At 29.0% G+C, this 22,946-nt stretch overlaps 4 protein-coding genes across 14 annotated transcripts in view; 3 read left to right on the plus strand and 1 right to left on the minus strand.

Moving 5' to 3' along the window:
• Positions 1-22,946, plus strand: part of LOC126894920 (uncharacterized) — a 383,474-nt gene that overhangs the window by 5,979 nt on the left and 354,549 nt on the right. The window lies entirely within an intron of this gene.
• Positions 1,126-8,279, plus strand: LOC126894907 (uncharacterized). Of its 4 annotated transcripts, XM_050666248.1 has the most exons (4): positions 1,126-1,215; positions 2,085-2,138; positions 3,230-3,374; positions 4,758-8,270. In XM_050666248.1, the coding sequence occupies exons 1-4, from the start codon at positions 1,141-1,143 to the stop codon at positions 4,937-4,939; spliced, it is 456 nt and encodes a 151-aa protein (XP_050522205.1). In that variant the 5' UTR covers positions 1,126-1,140; the 3' UTR covers positions 4,940-8,270. The 4 variants fall into 4 exon arrangements, with proteins under 4 accessions (XP_050522205.1, XP_050522206.1, XP_050522204.1 ...); XM_050666249.1 differs by lacking the exon at positions 2,085-2,138 and having other exon boundaries at positions 1,133-1,215; positions 4,758-8,271; XM_050666247.1 differs by lacking the exons at positions 2,085-2,138; positions 3,230-3,374 and having other exon boundaries at positions 1,154-1,215; positions 4,758-8,279.
• Positions 8,441-9,092, plus strand: LOC126894933 (uncharacterized). Its single transcript, XM_050666312.1, has 3 exons — positions 8,441-8,610; positions 8,677-8,712; positions 8,784-9,092. Exons 1-3 carry the CDS (start codon positions 8,487-8,489, stop codon positions 9,056-9,058), a joined length of 435 nt encoding a protein of 144 aa, XP_050522269.1. The 5' UTR covers positions 8,441-8,486; the 3' UTR covers positions 9,059-9,092.
• The window catches only part of LOC126894902 (high affinity cAMP-specific 3',5'-cyclic phosphodiesterase 7A-like), a 78,291-nt gene continuing 73,920 nt past the window's right edge, over positions 18,576-22,946 (minus strand). For 7 of the 8 annotated variants that reach the window (XM_050666236.1, XM_050666237.1, XM_050666240.1 and 4 more), the window contains 6 exons: positions 22,705-22,945; positions 21,520-22,466; positions 21,321-21,447; positions 21,020-21,154; positions 19,262-19,438; positions 18,576-19,177 (listed from right to left, as the gene is read on the minus strand). In XM_050666236.1, the coding sequence (XP_050522193.1) occupies positions 19,167-19,177; positions 19,262-19,438; positions 21,020-21,154; positions 21,321-21,447; positions 21,520-22,466; positions 22,705-22,945 (1,638 nt within the window). In that variant the 3' untranslated portion in view covers positions 18,576-19,166. The remainder of the gene's footprint in view (positions 19,178-19,261; positions 19,439-21,019; positions 21,155-21,320; positions 21,448-21,519; positions 22,467-22,704; position 22,946) is intronic. The other variant, XM_050666241.1, reaches the window with a different exon arrangement.

Here is a 22,946-nt window from a genome sequence, read left to right on the forward strand (position 1 = left end):
TATTTTACTGTTATGAATACAGAAGTCACTATTTTTAATATAAACTAATTTTTATTAACCAAGATATGACATGTAAGGTAGTAATAATAATTTACGATACACTTATTGAGAGATAATAATAATAAATTCAAATCGGGCCTTAACTATATTATTAATAGTGCAGTCTATTGGTTTGTAAGACTGAAGAATAAATTCCTTTGAATAACCCAACTCTATGCGTAGTATAGTGACTCTTAAAATAATCGAATACTACGATAATGTTATCGTTTCATAAAGTAATTTTTATTTTTGTTGACGGATACGTATTAAAAGTAGTAACGTATCCTCATAAACTAATTTAAATTAGTTTATGTTACAAAATAGAAAATGAGTCACTCCTGTATTCAAAACAGTAAAATAATAATAGAAATTTAGTAAAATCATTTAACTTTAACAAGATGTAACAGACGAACGGTTGATCGAAAAAAAAAATTATAAAAGCAAAGTTGTTTGTAATTTTATTTTAAATCATAATAAAAAATTCAAAATAGGCGTTTCCATTTAAGAAAATTCAAGTTAATGTTTTTTAACCTTGAAGGGATGAAAAAAATGATGTTCTTACTACATATAAATTGTAGGGCTTTTTGAATCAAACAATATCTTCCTTACCAAAAATTGAAAATTTTCAGTAGTTAGCAAGAAAATGACCGTCTTATCCTTAATGTTTCACTCTGTATATATATATTCATATATTACACATATAAATCATAAAATTTGCAATCAGGATATAAGAAAATAGGGGATCATGTAGCTTTTGGAAAAATCCATCAATTTTTTAGAATTAAACACTATCTACAGATTTGTATCGAAGCGTTTTTTATGATAGTGATTTTAATCACTGTCAGATATCATTATACTGGACCCAACTTTGCCACGTCCCCACTGAGCTGAATTTTTTTTTAAATAATATCCAATAAAGAATTTTTTTAATAAAAATTTTTATTAATTTTTTTATAAATATATATTAATGACGTAATAATATAATTTAAAAAAATTGTCAAAAAAAATTATTTTAAAACTTTATTATTGGTTTATATTGTATAAATTTAGATATTTAAATAAATAAATGTCCTTTGAAAAACAATATATAAAACGTTAAAAATGAACGAATTTATTTTACTTGTTAAACGAAGTACATATTATTATATTTTACAATTTAAATATTCGGTTATTCAGGTAACTATGCTATAAAAACTTATTTTATACAGGCGAAATAAATCAAACTGCCAAATCTTATACATTTTGATACAATTAAAAATGCACTGTAATTATTTTTAAATAATTTATGCAATCTCAGACTACGTTAAAATAATGTTTTTTATTATATATTTTAAATATTAAAAATATTAATTGCATTCTTAAATTTTTTAAAAATTTAAAAATAGCCAATTTAAGAAATCTTTTTATAAAAACTTGTAATTGAACGATAACAATTTTAGGACAAATACTAGTTGAGTTACAAATACTTTAATACATTGAATGGGTATGTAGTGTAGGCAGAGTAACTCAGCTGTGTACATATAATACAAGGCCAGTCAAGCATATGAAAGTGTCATTTATCTATACATAAAATTGATTAATAACAAATATATGCTTATAACGTTATCTAAATCTGAGAAAATTGTTGAGAAAAATTACAACGTAATGATAATTGTAACAAAACTTATAAGAATTATAATTATCATTTATATTTGAGACACTAAGTATACATTGCGTATTGTGTGCACATGACACATTTAACATATTATAATATGCTAAATTTCTGATTTTACACACTATAAAGTGTTTTTTTAATAAAATTTAAGAGCTCCATATTATAATAATTCAGATTTAATTTTAATTTTAATGGTTGTATTAAATCATGAACTAATTATCTCACAGTGTAATACTGTATAATAATTTGGAGCTCCGAATAGCAATCCAGCTAATTAAAACGAATAATAATCTGTCGTAGTATTTTAATTATTTTTTTATATTCACTAGTTCTTATGAATCATTAGTATGACGAATTATTAAAAATAGAATACCATATATATTTTTTCTAGATTTGTCACTTTGGAAAAAATATGTATTTGCTATTTCAAATAATTTTGTCTACTGTAAGTAAAAAAAACAGCTATCTGAGGTCACGCCAGAGTTGCGACAAGTATAGATGATATCTGATTTTGATTAACATCACTATCACAAAAAACACTTCCATACAATCCTGTAAAATTGTATAATTATTTGCATATTTGTAATTTTACAATTGCCAAATAGTAAAAATTGCTAATTTGACGACCAATGTCTTATAGTAGAACAATAGTTGGATGTTCTTTTTTTAAATATTTTTGTATACTTCAAAATATTTAAATTTGAAATCTATAAAAATAACTCATTATGATAATTGTAAATAAAATTTTAGCTTCGTATCGAAGCTAAAAGGCGTAAAAGGAAGAGTGACAGTATTCATATGCTAGGCAACCGCGCATTTTTGTGGTGCCTCACTCTTGGTGAAATAAAGAAGAGCTCAACCTCTTCGACTAACAAATTAACTGGCCAAAAATATTAATTTAATAAGCATGTATGGGCATCATAAAAAAAAATGTTATAAATAAAATATTTATTAGTAGTTTTATGTAATATTTATGTCATTAATCTATAAAAAACAATACTCATAATCTTAAAATTCATAACACAATAAAAAAATAAATAAATTTTTTTATCTTTTAATTAAAAAAAATTCAATTTTGCAAAATATTATAATACACAATGATTATGATAGTTGAGTAAATAAAACGTGAAGGGGGATATTGCCCACTACAGAGGTCCATGTTATCACATAATAAGTTATTATACATCTATTTTATCTTATTAATATACAATTTTAAAATAAATACAATATACAATTATAAAATATAATTTTTCTACTTTTATTTGGTTTAGTTTGCCAATAATTGCAAAATTTTCGAAAACATTTTTTTTTACTATTTATCACTAAAAGTATTTAGGAGGCTCGTCTTAAATTTCAGGAAAAAACACTTAAAAAAAAATATATATTTACCAAAACATTCTTCTAGTATATCTGCGTTGAAGTGTTTTATTATACATCATAAATTTCACAATGGTGTTGTTAATCATTGACAGATTTTAATCCGTATATGATTCCCGTATATGCATAATACAAACTGTACTACTATTTTTTTTATAGGGACTAATATGTTCAACATCAGCAGTGTATAAACAAGTTAAATATATTGATAAGTGGTCAGTAAAAAATTTAGAAAAAGCTCAACGAGCATTTTATAATTGCACTGCTAATTTAAATATAAATGAATACATATATAAAAAAAAAGGTAAGGCAGTTAAATAACTTTGAAATTCTTATAAATTTAGATTAATTCAAATCACGTTGATTGCTAAATTTATAAAAAAAACGTTCATTTATTTATATTAACTATAAAATTGATAAAATATTCACAATTGTATACGAAAAAAATTTTTAAATAATACTAATATACAAACAAAGCCGTTATAAAAATAATACATCAGTAATATATTAATTAGTGTTTATGATTACGACTTATAATAGATTTATTTATTTTTCATAGCACTCAATACATAGTACTATTATAGCTAAACAATCATCTTTTATTACTATTATTTTTAAAGATCAGTTTGTAAAAATAATGCAACAACTTTTGATGCTTTATGAGAATCGATCCCTAGATAATTGGGTACAAGGACTAACGTCATCAATGAATGAAATTATTTTGTAATGATAAAGATAATATGGTCGTTACTTCAGAATTTTCGGAAGGATAAATAAATAAGTTTTAAACGAAAAAATGTAAATAAGTGTTGCACTACCGACGACAACTTGAGGTCGCGGTTAGTTGAGAGAATAATTTTGACGAGGGAATTTTAAATTTTATGTTGAATCCATAATATTAAAATAGGCTCTATCTTTCTCTCTCTCTAAAAATCGTCGCCTTTTTATATTATTTTTAATTACCTTCATCTAACGATGTTGTCGTCAGTACTTTTAGTGAGTTTCAGTTTGTTGTATTAAATTTGAACATGACGTAATTATTATTTTAAGATAAGATGCATAGTATACAATGCTCAATTTAACAAATAAATACATAATAACTAGTGTCCAATAGTGTAAATGTATGTCAGATAAATTATTTCTTTGCATACAATCGTTATTAAATATAAATTATTAATTTTTCATTGATAAGCGTAAGATGCGAAATACAATGCATTTGTGCATATTACAACATTTAATTATAATAATCATAAAATAGAGTGATTTTTGAAATTAGGTTAGATGAATTTTGAATTTTGAAAGATGGTTTTATCATCAAATTTAATTTACCATTTTTTTTTTTTGTTTTGTATACAATAATAATATTATAACGTAGAATGCAATACATATCTTCAAAGTCTATTAATTTTAAGTGAATAAATTCATGTAAATGAAATTAAAAGTATTCATGTATATAATACTTTTGTTAAACAGTTTCATTTTCTCATTCTCTATATCATCTAATTGTTATTTATTTTTTGGTCCACTAAATTTTCTTGTCAAAAGAAAAATTAACGAGAAAATAGTGAATTTATTTGGATTATTTTTAATGTTATACATTTATTTTAAGTTACGACTATCTATTTTAAATAGTATTAATTTTAAATGAATTAATCAGATGAATAATTAATTTATTATTATTTTACAGACACATTTGATGGATTTTTAGATAAGTTGAGGGGCGATATGATTATCGGTAGAATGAAAAATCCCATTGAAATGAGTACCAAAATATTAGAATACTTAAGTTTTGACACGGCACCGCCTTTTGCTCTAGGCTGGCGCTCACCCGTGTCTCTCTCGATATCAGCCGTCCAGCTATTAATATGACAATCGGTTGTCATCGGTCGTCACCCCGCCCTTGACACTGAGATAAGGCCGCCGCCGAATATGGATTACCGAGATTGCGTTCTGTTCCGTTTCCGACGTACACCTTAACTGGTTGCTCGATTCTGTTTTTTTTGTTGTCTTTTTCAGCCTTTTGGTTAGTTTTTTTTCGTTTACGCTTTCGCTGTCTGTATCGCGACTGTTATTTTCTCCTACGCGATAGACAGATACTATCAGCATACAATTGTGCGGTGTGTCATAAGTGTACGCATTAATAAAAATTGTTTGAGCGAACTAACTATAGATATATAAATACGCCACTATTCATTTATTTGATACATTACATACACGCCAAACCGTATATTGGATTACGCATTAACTATTACATACACGCCAAACCGTATACTGGATTACGCTATAACTGGCTCCCCGTTGAAAGGAATCTCAACCGGACGAGGAAAATTAAGGTAAGAGGCTTTGAGCCGATTCAGTTTTATTTCTAATTATATTAGATTTTAGTTTTAACGTGAAACGGTGAAGTCTCCCTTATAAATTTATTAGTTCATATAGTTATTTGAACGGATTTCACTGGTGACAGCAGTGAATTTTTACCTGGGTTATTCACAGTTACGTGTTAGCGGTATTAGATTTAGCCTGGGCTCTGGGAAAATTTTCTTTAAATAAAAATAAAGTTAGAGCAGTTTATCTAATAGAATCCGCCGTAGGTATTGTCGTTTTAAAACTGTTGGTTACAGTTATTATAAAGACCTTATTGATAGCGACAAAAGTGAATTTCCGGCCGATAGTTACAGTCTTTTGGTAGATAAAAATCGTATATTTTCGTCTGACCTTGTCAAAGCGGCCGATTCTCAGGTAAACGTTATTATTATTGTTCACTCGCTGCCATATCATATACGGCGGCCCCGGGCCATTTTATCGCGGTCATTGTCACAACAATAGCAATAATAATAACACTTGTTTTCTACAGCAATAGTAAATTTTGACCGTACACGGAGATATTGTTTATCTCCGCTATTATAGTAACATACATTTGATTATTAGTATTGTAAATAAACAAAATATTCACGGTCAATATGTCGGGGAAAACTTTAGCACAAATGAATTGCGCTGAATTACGTCGCGAATGCGCTTTTAGACAGCTACCATGCTACGCGACAAAACCCAATATGCTAGTTATGCTGGAGGAAAACATACGTAGCGAAGGGAGGGACCCAGCTACCGAAATTTTACCACCCCGTACGCCGCTCGATAGCGAAAATTCGGTCCGCGAACCCGAAGTGGTGGTTGTAGACAACTCCACGGACCGCACCCGCGAATTCGACGCGAACTATCAGCGGCCCGGCGTAGCACCGTTACCGGAGGAACATCCGGTGAACCTCGCGCTACACACATCAGACGACGAGTCTGATGTCGACCAACCGGGGGATATTACGCGCGCAAGCGGTCAACTAGGCGTGCCATACGTTGAAGACGTATACGTTGCCCGCTCGATAGCGCACGCGGCAGAACAAGTCGGGGCGATCCGACAGAATATTCGCGATATTTCGAATAACGCGCGGATCGAGGCACGGATGACTGAACTAGAACGCTCGCTATCGCGTATGTCATTGGAACAGCGACAGATTTCAAATATGCTGGAGCGACTCAGTCAAAATATGCTGCCGTCCCCACACGTTGATGCACAACCGACTATTCGTCAAGTTAACGTCGAACGAAACGATAGTCGACGATCGGACGCGCATCGCGTTACATTCGGTCCATCGGGAGCGACGGACCCGACACGCCACGACGCAACTTTACACGAGCGCCTCGCGGACATCGAAGCGCAGGAAGCCCGCAACATGAGACGTTCGTACGGACAAGCGTCGCGCGCGTCGCTACCACGAATGTGTAGCACGGGTTGGCAAGACGAACATATTCCGCGCTCTCATACATATGAGAACGAGCCGACAGATTTTTCGTTTACGCGCCAGCCACGGGAGGGGCAATCCAACACAACCGACGGTCGTCGGTCCTTCAATGATTTGTCGCCTACCCGCAGCTCGCGGTCTGTGCTGGTACCTTACCACGACCTACGCACCGTACGCGCCTGTTTACCTGAATATTACGGGAGAAACGAAGAGGACCCACGGGAGTTTCTAGACAGAGCGGAGGATCTACTCTGTCAGGGCGGTATACACCCAACTGCGTGGGTGAACATCGTCGTCCCGTTTTTGAACGACAGGGCAGGTGATTGGTGGCGAGCTATAAAATTAAACAATATGCCATGGGCGGAATTTAGGTCCGAATTACTCGAGGAGTTCGACAATATCGACATCCGGACGGCGCTCGAGACGGACTTAAAAACGACGCGACAGGGCCCCCGACAAACGTTAACTGAATTTATCATTCATAAACAACGATTGGCCGCGCGAGTACGTTGTGGTTTACCAGAACAACAACTTGTGCGACAGTTAACGGGGCTTTTACGGGACGATTACCGCGCTATGATACGGTTAATGCACCCAGCGTCTTTCGCCGATCTACGTGAAATAGCGCACGACGTAGATAAAACCGCGGCTCCTCGGTACGCTCCGCCAGCGTCCCGACAGCCAGCCGATCTGCATCCGCGGCATACCGCGCAACCAGCGGCCCGACAGCGAGCGGGTTATGCACATGCGGACGCACCGCCTACCCCGTGCCGATATTGCGGCGAGCGACACTGGCACCGCCAGTGCCCAAACCGGCCGTCGGTATCGGGAAACGGCAATCGGCTAGGAGGGAATTAGTCCGCCCCTCCAGCCTACAACAGTTTCAAACAGGGCGCAGCGTTTTAGACGACGTCTCGTTCAAAACGCGCCCTGCCGCTTCGCAATTTTTATTCGGTAACATACCACACAGCACGACCGTCGCGCAGAACACCGAATCTAACGGCCCTTACGAGTTACATACCGCCAACGATCTTGGCACTTTTTCGGCACCGCACCCCTCTTATCGGAATGGAGGGGACGCCGCGGTAAATTCGGATGTAATCAGGGTATCGGAGTTCGAACACGCTGCCGACACGAACGAACAAAGCGCGAGTCAAGTGTTCGAAATTTTTTTATTCCATCATGAAATTTTTCAGCATTATTCTTTGCCAATTAACAACATTTTTTTTTTGTAAAAAATTATACCATTCAAGAATATAAAATGTATGGGTCCACTTCAGTATAATTTCAATTTGATATTATTGTCAAAGACTCATTTTCATTGTGATTCTCAAGACTAACAAATTTGTTTTTCGAAATTACGATAAAAAAACGGAAAATTTTAATGAACTCTACTTTATTTTGTCAGTCTAATAAACCTTCTTAGAAATAAATAACTGTTGTATAATTTTATAAAAAAAAAAAAATATTATGAAGATTAAAATTGTATTATTCAAAGTTAAATTATATTTTTGATCATACAATAATTACAAACTATAGTATAAATATTTACATTATACTGCTTTTTATTTTTTCTTTTTAATTATAAAAAATATTTTCAGTTTGAGAAAAATAGTGATATGAAAATATTGATATATTTGCGACTTGTAAAAGGAAATCAAATAATGAATGATTGCTTACAACATTATGGCTTTTTAAAACCTTGTGTTTGGGATGAAGATAAAACAAAAGGATATTATTCAAGTAATTAAACTTTGATCACTATCTTTTCAATATAATTAAATTATCTAATATTTTTAACTTGCACAGATCGTGAATACTCACCACCATCACATTCAGATATAAGTAAATCATCAAAAATAAACTAATTTTATCTAAGCAATATTATTAAATTAATTTAAAGTTATAATTTTCAGAAAGACGAAAAATTGAATCTGACCAATATTTTCGGAAATACACTGTCGAGTTACTAAATGATGTCATTTCTGGTACTCATACGCCAAATTTTATGGTCAAAAAATTGATGTACAAAGTACCAGAATCATATCACGATCAACCTTTTGCAAAGTACTGTGTTGCTGCTTATTACACGTATTTGGTTACTGATGATCCTATTTTAGATCAGATATTGCAACTAGTTGAAAAATTTATTACCGAAACCAATAATGTGAAGTCCGAATTTTTGCCTTAATTCAATAAAAATATAATTCCGATTTGATTAAAAATTACTTTTACTTGTTACCTAAAAAATTATAACAACATATTATTCTAATTATCTTTATCGTAATATTAATTAGTGGCGCCACTATTGGGAGTGTTTTAGCATCATCAGACTTGAATTTAGCACCTCCAGGTTCTAGTACCTACCCTGAATTTTAATGACTATAGTTTCAACTAAGTATTTTTATTTATACGAATATAATATTCGTTTTTATCTATATCAGTTATTTTTTCTTATCTTGCATTATATTTATATTATTCTGCTAGCAGATAAAAATGTTATTGTGAGTATATTGGAACATTTCAATACTTAGTCACCAATTAACCACAATCGTTAGTTCGGTTACACAGCCATCTATATTAAAGTGGTGGATTTGTGGATATGGGGGATGGAGTTCGTCAGCTTTGTAAACCTTTTAAGCACTCTTGAATTTTTGCTCTAGTTGTACCTGTTGTTTATAATTAAAACATTTAAATTATTTGTTAACTGAAAATTATTCTTGACAGTACATAACTGTATAAAATATTAGTATTTGGGATATTTGTTTTACGCATTTGTGTAAAAGTTATCAAAAATGTTTAAACTAAACAAAAAACCCAGCAAAGTGGGGACGTGGCATAGTTTGGTCAAATATAGTATCTGACATTGATTAAAATCACTATAATAAAAAACGCTTCGATACAAATCCGTAAATAGTGTTTAATTTTAAAAACTTGGTGGATTTTTCCAAAAGCTACATGATCCCCTATTTTCTTATATCCTGATTGCAAATTTTATGATTTATATGTGTAGTACATGAATATATATATATATACAGAGTGATACATTAAGGTTTTCTTGCTAACTATTGAAAATTTTCAATTTTTGGCAAGGAAGATATTGTTTGATTCAAAAAACTCTACAAATTATATGTAGAAAGAACATGATTTTTTTCATCCCTTCAAGGTTAAAAAATATGAACTTGAATTTTCTTAAATGGGAACGCCTATTTTGAATTTTTTATTAGGATTAAAAATAAAAATACAAACAACTTTGCTCTTATGATTTTTTTTTTCCGATCGACCGTTCGTCTGTTACAGCTTGTTAAAGTTGACACGGCCCGCGTCGCTTCGTTATACACGATACCCCGCGACTCGTGCCACCTTTATAAGCCCTACTATGAGTACTTGACTGACCAACACCGCGTTTTATACGCTACGATGCAAAGTCCAGCAAAATGCCGCACGGCCGACGACGACCCGCCGCAAATGATACGTTGAGTCTCCTTGCCGTTGTAAAAAGTGACAACGTCACCAACCGAACCGCACCCGCGCACCGTCGCCTACAACGCTGCTAACCTTTTGTCGCCCGAAGAACACGCCGGACATTGCGTCGTCGACGCCAGCGAAAGTGCCGCGATATTATGCGAAGATCATTATTACTGTGTTTATCTTTTCGGTTTTTTTTATTTTTGTTAAAATAATCTGTTGAAGCTCATTTAATAAACGGCCCACGGGTCTCTACCCTCAAAACCAGTGTCGACCACATTTTTGCGACGTAAGTCGTGTCAAAGTTAAATGATTTTGGACTAAAAATTTAGTCCAAAATCTTTTATGTGTAACATAAATTAATTTAAATCAGTTTATGAGGATACGCTACAACTTTTAATACGTATCCGTCATCAAGAATAAAAATTACTTTGTGTAAACAATGATTACGATAACATCATCGTAGTATTATTATTCCAAAAGCTACATGATCTAATATATAAATATATAAAGGGATATGGTGTTATTTTAAAAATAGTGTGTCCAATGAAAGAGGAATATAAATATTATTTTTCATAAAAAAATTTGTATTGATCCATTCATTTTTCAATAATTTATAGCATTATAAAGTTAAAAATATTAAGTATAAAATTGAGAATTTTCACACAAAAATAGCATTCGGTAACTATTTTCATCGTAAAGACAAAATAAAGACCAAATTTTTTTTTTTCATAATTAAGTATATTATATAAGCTTCAGTTTAAAGTGTCATTATTTCCGGAACACTTTCAAAAGTTAAGTTGAAAAAGTTAATTTTTTTTTAAAAAGTTGACATTTGGAATCCCTTTCTGTGGGCAGGTAAATGGTTAGATTTATAAAAAAATATATTAGATGATAGGTAAAGTCATCATGTAGTTATATAAGAAAAAATTATATTAATTTGGTTATTTTTGAAAAAGTTATGACATTTTTAAGTAAAATAATTGAAAAAATGTTTAAATAAGCGAATTTCAACGTGTGTGTTGCTATAGTTCAGAAATTTTTTATGTTTTTATCATAAACTTCTTAAAGGTCATTGACAATAAAAATAATTTTTTTTTTTTACCAAAAAAGTACCAGAAGAAAAAAAAATATTATTTTTCTTTCAGAAACTTTTACTTATGTTCTTTCAACCCATGTCATATTTGAATCGATTTATAATTTTTTTTGTATCGTTTTACGGTCTTGAACACGCGTGGTTTGCTGAAAATAGTCAACTTTATCATCTCATTACACAAAAGTGACTGAACGAATTTTTTTCAAATTTACATAGTATTTACATAGAATTCTACATGCCACTGTAAGCAACTGTTTTTAAAATTATTGTTTTTGTTTATTAAGTACCACTTGCTCCAGCTAAAATACACTATTTAGGTCTCAATTCAGCAAATTTAGATAAACAATTTTGTTATTTGGATTATCCGTTTTGTAATTTATATACAATTCTTTTTAGTTAAACAGAATCAATCTTTTCTGTTTAATAATATTTTTACCATCAGCATCTCTTACATTCATGACGTTTTTCATACCGGGATATATTCTTCTATAATCGTCATTATAAAAGATAAAAGTCACCAACATTTTTATTACTACTTTCAAATGAATTTCTCGAACAGTTTTTGAACGACAATGTCAGATAAAACACCATGAACGTCGACTAATTTTTTCACAAAGTATTCTGACACCAAACTCTTCACGAATTATTGAAACTGACTATTTAGGCAACAGACTTAAAATTCTTATGTGTCGAATCATAAAATCGAAAATATTTAATAATATTTGATCATTAACATCGTAAAAAGATTTGTGATACACTTCGCTCACTGCTAAACCAACTGAGCACCATAATAATAAATTTAAACTAATTATAATCAAAAACAATAGTTGAAATCGATTTTATTAATATACAATTTACTAGTCACAACAATAAAAGTTACACATTTATAGATTACCAGTTTTAAATACTTTTTAACATTGTATATTCACGAAGAAATTGATACAAAAGTCACTATGAGTAATATGATAAAATGAAAACCATAAGTATAATAAAGAAAACTGTTTCATAGACAGTTTTATACTTTCATTAGTATTGAACAATAACAATAATTTAAAAAATAGTTGCTTACAATGGCATGTAGTATTCTATTTTCGTGTAGAATAAATGCAAAAACTAAAAATTAAGTGTTGAAAATTACGTAGTTTGTGGATTTTCCATAATACGCAAATTATAAATTTTGTAACTTCTATAAGTGGCGTTAAAATTATTTCTGTATTATCAAATTTTCACCAGACGTTTTAATTGCCTAAAGGAAAGTACAATGTAAAATTGAAAAAAATTCGTTCAGTCACTTTTGTGTAATGAGTTGATAAAATTGACTATTTTCAGAAAACCACGCGTGTTCTAGACCGTAAAACGATACAAAAAAAATTATAAATCGATTCAAATATGATATGGGTTGAAAGAACATAACTAAAAGTTTCTGAAAAGAAAAAAAAATTTTAATTAAAAATTTTTTGACCTCCAAATTTTGCTATTAAAATACAGCAAAATTTAAAAAATTTCAATCAAAATTTCGATGTTAAAAAAAATTCAAAATTCATAAACTTAAGAATGAAATTGAAGTATTACTTAATACAAGTAAAATAGTGCTAGTTCCACAGTGATAGCTTATATGTATGTGAAGTTATAGGCTCTAGAACATAATGTGTTTTTTCATGTTTTTAATTATAAAAAATGCGCTATCGGGTAAAAAAACAATAAAAAAAAAATTATTTTTGTTGTCAATGACATTTAAGAAGTATATGATAAAAATTTCTAAAATTATAACTCAACACTACGCGTTAGTCGACTATTTCTCTGAAATGTTTCTTTAAATTATTTTTTTTTGAAAACGATAATGTGTTTCTAAGAATATAATGTATAAATATCCTATGTTATGGAAGTGACGAGTATTATTGATATTGATATTATCGATAATACTATTTCTGTATAATTTTATTTTTTGTTTTCGTACCCGTACATGCGAGTGTATCATCAATATATATATAAACAAATTTTTATTCTTTATAATGAAATAGAAACATTTTAAGGTTCAAAATTTTTTTNTTATAATATTAACACTGACCCAGATTTCGAAGGTTAGGGTACAATAAAAAATTTTATTCATGGAAATCGTGTAGCTAAGTATACAGGGTGTTCAGTAAGTCAGGAAACGGGTTTCTATTGTTCTTATTGTTACAAACAATGAGAACAATAGAAACCCGTTTCCTGACTTACTGAACACTCTGTACATGTGTTATACATAAGGGATTACAAATACGGGTAGCTAATTAATTTTTATGACAATATTCACATGTATATAGCCTTTATTATCAATAGTAGTAAGACACAGTTGTAAGTTTATAAATACAATAACTGCCAATACAGAAATTATACCTATTGATAGTCATAATTGACAATAAACACTATGTGACTGTGACAGCGAGCGACGTCATAAAAATCTAAAAAGTGAAAAATAAATATAATTTTAATAACTAAAAAAACATGCTTCTAAGGTGCATAGAATTAATAAGCGCCCTACGTTTTTTTTTACAATAATACTAGTAATTTACGTTCATTATTATTTTAAGCTTATTTTAAAAATTATTTTTTAATTTTTAATTTAATTAATTTAAATTAATTTAAAAAAAAAATTTAATTTTTTAGTTTGATGTGCTTTAAAAGCATGTTTTTTTAGTTTACTAAACTATATTTATTTTATAAAAAATAATCAGCGTTTGTTACCGTAGAATAAATGCAGAAATATTCAAATTTTTATAAAATTTAAAATGTTACAGAAAATTAACTACTAAACATTAATGAGAATTTCTTTCACCAAATGATTTTTTAAAATCTATTCTAAAAAATTGCTATTTTGAATTGTAAATAATACATAATCAAGTAGTTAAATAGTGCAACCAGCGAGGGTTGGATAGGACAAAATTGGAACAGGTGCGAATAATAGAGTTAAAAATTAATAAAAGGAAAGAGGGGTGGAATCCCCAAGATGTCCTAGTAATACGACGGAGGAAATTAGGCCAGCGCAATGCAAAGGAAAAAAAAACTAGAAATAAGGAACCCTAGCTAATGTAATATACNGGTCTGACACTTTTATATATATCTTAAATTAAAGCTAATGTAATATACTTTAATTTGAAAAAAAAAAATTTGACCTCTGGACTTTTCTTCACGGCGAAAATGGCTACCGAATGCTATTTTCGTGTAAAAATGCTCGATTTTATTATTTATATTATATTTAACTTTATAATGCTANGTAAATTCTCGATTTTATTATTTATATTATATTTAACTTTATAATGCTATAACTTATTGAAAAGTTTATGGATCCACACAATTTTTTTATGAGAAATAATATTTTTTAATAAACAACCCTTTTTCATTCGACATACTTTATCTTAATTGAGATATTAAGGAACCAGCAGATCAAGTAGCTTTTGGAATAAAACACCAATTTTTTTAAAATTAAACACTATCTAAAGATTTGCATCGAAGCGTTTATTTTTGATAGTGATTTTAATCACTGTCAGATATCATTATACTTGATCCAACTATACCACGTCACAACTGTGCCGCGACCCCCCTGTGCTGGGTTTTTCTATTGAATTTGTACGCCATTGACCTTTGCAATGTTCACATATAATAGAACATTTAAGCCCTGTTTTTCGGCAGCTCCTATTTTTACCAGCTCCAGCACCTGACTAAAGGGTAATACGCTTTATGGCAATTACCTTTATCATTACCAGAAATTCCGGTGGCAATTGACATAATATAATTGTTCTTTGGGAATGTTCAATTTAGTGTTTAGTTGGGTTTAAACAATATAGCGTCAAATCAATTACCTACTCTATCGGTTGTATTTTAATATACACTACACTTTAATGATACTATAAATAAATAAATTCACAGATATGCATTTATAACATTGTGTCTATTGTAATTATAACATGATAAAAAGTAACCGAAAATGGAAAATAAATTTTAGTACTCATATTAAATGTAATGGAACTCGAAAAATATTTGTTTAAATGAAAAAATTAAAAGAACTTTTGTACCTAACTTTTTTTTGTAAATTAAATATTTTTTAAAAAAGTTATAAAAGGTCATATTTATTAAACTTTTGTAAGGCTGTAAAAAAAAGCACAATTCCAATCAATGAGGACTATTAGTATATCATTATACATATCTTAATTGAACTTAAAAAAAAAAAATTTGGTTGGGAATTTTTTTCGTCATTTTTCCTTTGTTGACTGATCTAAATAGGGGAAGGAGGAAAAATTTTTTTGGATGTGTTGAGAATAGGTATAGAGGCATTCGTGGCTTTCAATAGAATAGTAATAAAAGAATTATAATATGATAAGGGAGAAGAAGAAAGACAAAAGTTGGGCAAATAAGCAGCGATGTAGGCAGAATATAAGCACCAATCAACTTTGATGAAGTTGAATTTAAGTGCAGAAATAACGCGAGAAGGATCAACTGTGTGATTAGATAGGGTTGTGTATAGGAGATAATAATAAAAAAGTGGTTGCTACTTTAAGTACAGTCATGGATGACCCAAGATAAAGATAAGAATAGAGAAGGAGACATGATCGATATATCAATGGCTATGTCTTCATAAGGAGGACGGTTCGCAAGAGTTGGAGAGCCATTGTTAATAATATTTAGACCAAAGAGATTGAAGAGAAAATTATATTACCCCGATAATTACTATCAACGCAGCCTCATGCGGGATGCTGCCACTGATGTCATCCCTTAAACGGAGTTAGGAGAAATTAGACGGAAAAAAGAATTGATAATAGTCAGACTAGTGTTGGAGGAGGGGGAATATATAAGAACCAGAAAGTAATAGGCGAGTTTGAAAAGGCGGTAATAATTTTTTATATCTTTTTCAAGACGTGGATAAATTGTTTTCTTTTAATGTTACTATATTTTTACATTTAATGTTAAGAAGGTTCGAAATATTATTCACTACTCTAAGCAGCTTTTATCATAGGCAATTAATTACTTTAATAACGATTGAAAAAATAACCAAAGATCCTCTTCAACATTTTAAAGAGAATAAGAATATCCTTTTAATAGGCTAGACTCTACACTTTACTTTCATTATTTCAGATCAATAAAATATATCTGGCTAAAGAGTTATAGGACGCTTATGGTGTTGAGGTAAAAGCGACCACATTGAACTGGGATTCTAAAGCAGGGTTGGATTAAAAATATTTTTAATTATTTTATAATAATTTAAACTCTATACTATTTTTATGTTTACTTTTTTTAATATTAAAACGTTATTCAATTTTTTTTTGTTTCATGTTTTAATGATGCAACATTTTTATATTTAACTTAATGTTGAAATTATAAAATTATTTTTCAATTTTCACAGCATTACAAAAAAATCCTCTACTTGATGGTTATTTAGAAAAATAAAATTTTGATGTCTTCTTCCAAATTAAAAGAAAAATTTTGGTTATTTAAAATGGTCTATTTTTAAGGTAAAATGCAAATTACTTTTTGATTGCTCTTTATATGTGATCAAAGTTTTAGAAATTAACATAAATAAATAAAGATATATAAATTTGTTAAAAAATGTATTTTGTTGACAGTCAGTAAAATCATTAAGTGTTTATTACACAAATAATAATTATGGTAAGTTTGATTATCATAATATATTATTTGTAGTAGTATTAGGATAAGGTATAATAAACCTATTTTATCAAATTATTAACATTATTTTCAACTACTATAAAAAATTAAGTATACATAATAATAAAAAAAATGAAAATAAATAAGATAATTTTACAAATAAGTAACAAATTAACACAACATTCATTCTCCTATTATCCTACACAAATTAATAAAAATTTTAAGTAACTATAATAAACAATATCAAAAAATTAAATAAATATAAATTAATTACAATAACTATTACAAATTTAACAAAAATTGACACTAAAACAAAATTTGTGATGTTTGCCTTAAAAAAAAAAAACATTTTTAATAATATATAACATGTTATAAGTTCATTATTAAGTAATTATGAATTACAATTTGTTTACTTACAAATATATGTATATAAACAGACAATTTTATTTATAAATTATAGGATTTATTATCCATTATTAGTGTTAATGTAACATTAGTTATTAAAACATTGATGTTTGTAGATTATAAGAAACGGATTTATACTCTTAGTATTATACATAAAGTACATAAGTATAAAAGCAAGAATAGTGTACATTACTATTTCAAGCATATTTTTTGATATAGTTTGATATAAATGAATATATAATTTATCATGGTAAAATGTATTGTTTTAACTTTTAGATTAATAGTAATTAGAAAGAATTTAATTTTTAAATCAACATTAGTCTTAAAATTACAAACCCCAAAATACTTAAAATATCCTTTTAGTAAATTTGATTGATGGGGAATGAGTTGAATATAAGAAAAAAAAAATACATTATTGCTTCCATTGGCGTTGACCTTAATATTTAATAAAAATAAAAGAAAATAGGTACATAAATATATTTTTCCTTTTGTTACAGATCTTTTACTTAAAATGGAAGAATTTGAAATGTTGTTAAACTGCTGTTTTAAAATATTTAGGCATAAGAGATTCAATGAAAAAAATTTTTATATTACTAGTATTACTACACTTTTGACTAGAATTTAGAAACCAGAAGTTAATTTGATAGCTTAGGTCTTTTATATTTTGTGAAAGTTAATGTTTTAAAATACTGGATAGATAATTTGGCACTTTTCGACACAATTAAATGCAAACAAATACCATTACAAATAAAATTAAAGGAAATAAGGATATTCTAAACTTAAAATTAAAAAATAATAATTTAATGTTTATACACTACGAATTTTACACAATATATTTAATATTACAATCAAGTGTATCAATTAGAATGGCAGTGAACTTTTGTGTTTCTTAATATTAAATAAAAGTAGAAACCTAGTCAAAAAAGGAAGAATGAAGATTTCATTAGATATTATTTATGTTAATAAGTTAATATATATAATTGAAAAACTATACTAGATTGAATAATGATCAACACAATTTTTTTTAGATTATAACAATAAAACTGATATTACAACTGGTACTAAAAAATAAATACATATGAAATTATTCATTATGTGACAAAGTAATATTGATAGGGTAATTAACCCTGAATACTTAGTATATGCAAATACCCTGAATGTTATAGGGTAACAGGTATGACACTCAAGAATAGCATATGAGTAACCTGTAAAGCTTAAAAATTAAGGATATAAAAAAGGCAATGATGGTTGTCAAAAAATGCATGATATGTACCATATAGACAGATAGAGATGGTGAAAATAATTTTTTACAAATAATAGATTTGTATATTAATATTGAAAAACACAACTTTACGATTTGCGAAGTATGAGTATGTACAAAGTTAAAAAAGAATACTATATATTTATTTATATTGAGATTTGGTCAATGATGAAGAAATTTAGCTTAATTCATAGTATTTGACTTAATACCAATTATACATTACTTATTAATTATTAGGAAAAATATTGACGGGAAGACCATATATTATTTATGATTCATTATTAGTCAGCTTGAATAAACTTATATAGTATTGCAAAGTTTTACAAATATCATTATTATACATAATAAGTTTCTATGTGCAAATTTTTAAATCGTCCAATATTTATAATGTCAGTCTACACACAATGCATAAATTATGTGATTGTTTCTTCAATGAGGGCCTGTAAAAATTTTGATTTTTTAAGTAATATTTACACATTTTCAACAGTAAGTGGTTAATTAAATGTTAAAAAAAAAAAAATTACCTGAGAAAGATGTAGCCAAAATTTCAACTGGTAATGACCCACGTCGATGTGCTAAAAATGAGTCCATAGAATGGCCAGTTGAAAGTAAAACATCAAGACCTCCAGAGCTACGTCGTTTTATTGACTTCCTTCGTCTCCTTCTACTACCAGGGCGGCTACCATCTGACCCCCTTCTCTCTAAAACACATTTCATTTTACTGTAATTATTTTTATTACTACACTATACTGTAAATAATAATAGTGACAACTTAATGAAGTAGAATATTATTAGTATTATAAGTAATACTACTATACTTATAAAAAATTTATAAGTGTATAACTACAATGAGGCTTGAACACATTATGTTCAATAGTTTTAAAGAGAGATGCCACAATTAACAAGTGGAATTAAGAAAATTTGTTTAAAATAAGGTAGTTGATTGAAACTAAATTTACAAATAATATTACTAATAGAAAAATTAATGAAAAAAATTAAATAAAATGATCAGTTTTACATCTTTCTATTTTCCAAACTTAACATATTACAGAGAAGGTGTTCCTCTTTCACATGTTGGCCAGATTGTATCAGAAGCCAGACACTATCAATGAGAAAATCATATGAAAAATTTTGTTGGCACCCTGGGGATTGAAACTAGAACCCCGTACGATGAAACATACATTTCTACCTATTAGGCCAGGACGACCCCCTTACTAATAGAAAAATTAATATGAAAGAATACTATTAATTAATAATCAATTAAAATTTATAATACAATAACTGTAATAATATAATGTCCAACATTCAAAAATAATCATTTTCATGCACTATCTTAATAAATATCATTTCTAATAAATTATCTTTAAAAATTTTTTTTTCAATAAAATTATCAGCTTAGTACAAATATTAAAATAAAATTCAAGTTAATTAGAGTATATTTTTATAGACTTTTTATCTAAAAATATGAAAAATATAGGGGAAAAATGGTAATTGTTTATTTCTGTACATTTTTCAGGAAAGCAAAAAAAAAAAAAAAATAGCGAACATCATATTAAAATACCTAAAAAGTTGTAAAAATTATAATTTTGTTTTCATTCATTCAATGTTTGTGTATTATCATTAAAAGAATAATAATTTAATTTATATCCTTTTAATGATAAAACAAAAAGAAACATTTAAATATTAGAAAAATAAAAATGTTTTTTATTAAATGGATTTGATTACTCGATACTACTGCTAATGAATTACAATATAAAAAAATGAACTTTTACAATTTTTTCCCTGAACACTTAAGTTATTATTATTTCCAAATTATTGATTCAATTTTGAGAAATAAAGCATTAAACCTAAAAATGTTCTATTTTAGACTTTTAATCACAATAATATAACATAAAATACAAACTACACATTTATTAATTTGTTTTTTTTTGTAATATTAAAATATGTACCTAAAATATTCACTAATATTAAATATTAAAAGTTCCATTTGTGTGCAAAAATGTTTTTATTTAATTTTTATAATAATAAAATAACAGCTAAATTAAAATGTAAACATATAAAATTTATTTATATAATGTATTATTTTTCGATACTGGAAACTAATGTCATCATATTACAATAACAAGTTCTTTTAAATATTATTAGCATTAAAAAAATAAAATGAACCCATCACTATTAAAAGAATTTAAAACAGATGCTAAAGTATTAATGGGTTGAAAATGTTTTGATCTATAACTTTATCCTAATTTCCCTTAATCTTGTTAAGGAGTGATTTATCTCACCTGGATAAGAAGTATAAATAAGAGGTGAGCTGGATAACCCAATATTAGAATCATATGGTAGCGATGAACGCCTCACATCTTGTTTGCGACCATTCGTGCTAAGCGGACCTGTGGCCACCACCTTTAAAAAGGCACCTGTGATAGAAAGCCATGCATTAACCTCAAGTGCATATGTACATTGATAATAAAGCGTTGTGATCACAATCATTCACAAAAAGTTAGTAAAAAAATTAGTTAAATCAAACATATAAACCAAAAAAAGAATAAATATTTGCCTAAATTAGTGATATATATATATTACTTTGTTTAGAAAAATCTGAAGGCACAGATCCACGTCTAGGAATTGCTTCAATACCTTTTGTAGTTAAGCCCGAGGAATCACCTATTATTGTTTCAACAGGAGCAGAACCCCGTCTCCTTGTCAAAATCTTTAAATGTATTAAGTTAAAAAATAATTAATTAGTAAATAGTTCATTAAAAAGCCAGAAAATTTAAGTTACTTGACTCATATGATTGTTATTACGCCTTATTTCTGAAGTGGTTCGTGTTACTGGGTCAACATTTTCTTTTTCTGAAAATCTAGCAAGTTTAAACACCCTGTCTGTGTCAAGAATTGAATCTCGTTTTATTCCATTACTACCATAACTCTCACTACTTGTTGAGCCAGTTCTGCTTGATGTTGTTGATGTTGAGGTACCACTAGAAGATGAAGATGGAACTATTTCACCACCAGTAGAGAGATATCTGGCTCTAACATAAGGTTGAATTGGAGGGAAAGTCTGTTGACGAGTAAGGCCACGATTCATTTGAAGAACTGGGGAAGTAACTCCATGTATCACATTACATAAACGGCTTGCTTCTGTTGGATTTGTTATCGTAGCTATACTAGGTTCAGGTATGAGATTTTCAGCACTAACTGGGCGATCATCTTTATAACTACCACCATCTGATGATCTTTGAAGGCCACTACTTCTAGATGATCCCAGTGATAAACTCAAACCCTCTTCTTCTTCTTCTAAATAAGGAATTTGGCCTAATGTAAATCTTCGTCTGTTTTCTGCTTGAACCATAAGTGTAGATGGTGAAGTAACACTCTCCCTTCTAAATATAGTACATGGTACTTGGGTTGCCCGTGCTAAATTCAATGGCACAGAATGACGACGACCCATTTTGTCAACAGTTTCTAACATTACTGCGGGTAATGAACCACGACGGCTAAGAGATTCGGGTTCTAGATCGAACGTTTCTCCTAGAGCTAATGAAGGCTGTGCAACTGTATCTGCTTCTGAAGTATCAGTCATTTGTTCTTCAGCATTTTCTTGTTGACGAAGGGCTTCCCAACGACGCTGATTTTCTTTTAAATTTGTCATCATAGAGTGAGATAGTTTAGTATCAAGGAATTTGTGCCATAAGTTAAACAAAGGCAATACCATAAACTTAAAAAACACTGAAATTAACAACAATTAAATAAGTTATATTTTTTAAATACTCTTGTATTAATGAATTTGTATTTTAAACAAAATAATTTATGAAGTTTGAAGGAGAATTAAAAAAAATAGCGATTAATAAAATATTAATTAATATTGAAATGAATACGATTCATTATATTTTTATTCAAAATTGTATATAAGTTTAAATTTTAAACCAAAAAACAATTAACTATAAATTAAATAAAGAAAACTAACCAGTCTGTATTTTTGGCACAGTATTGTTATATCGATCACAGATATCAGTGACTGGTAAGCCTAATTGCCTTTCATAGTCACCTTGTCTGAAAAATTCATCACACACTTTAAGACTCCACTTACGGCTAACATCCCATGGACGACAGGGGTTCGATATATCTGCACATTTCAGTGCTATTTGTAAAATGAAATGACGAAGTTTAGGATCATTCATATCTAGTTCGTTTTTTTCCATATGATCC

The sequence above is a fragment of the Daktulosphaira vitifoliae genome, unplaced genomic scaffold, assembly GCF_025091365.1.
Source record: "Daktulosphaira vitifoliae isolate Bord-2020 unplaced genomic scaffold, ASM2509136v1 Scaffold_1, whole genome shotgun sequence".
Lineage (NCBI taxonomy): Eukaryota > Metazoa > Arthropoda > Insecta > Hemiptera > Phylloxeridae > Daktulosphaira > Daktulosphaira vitifoliae.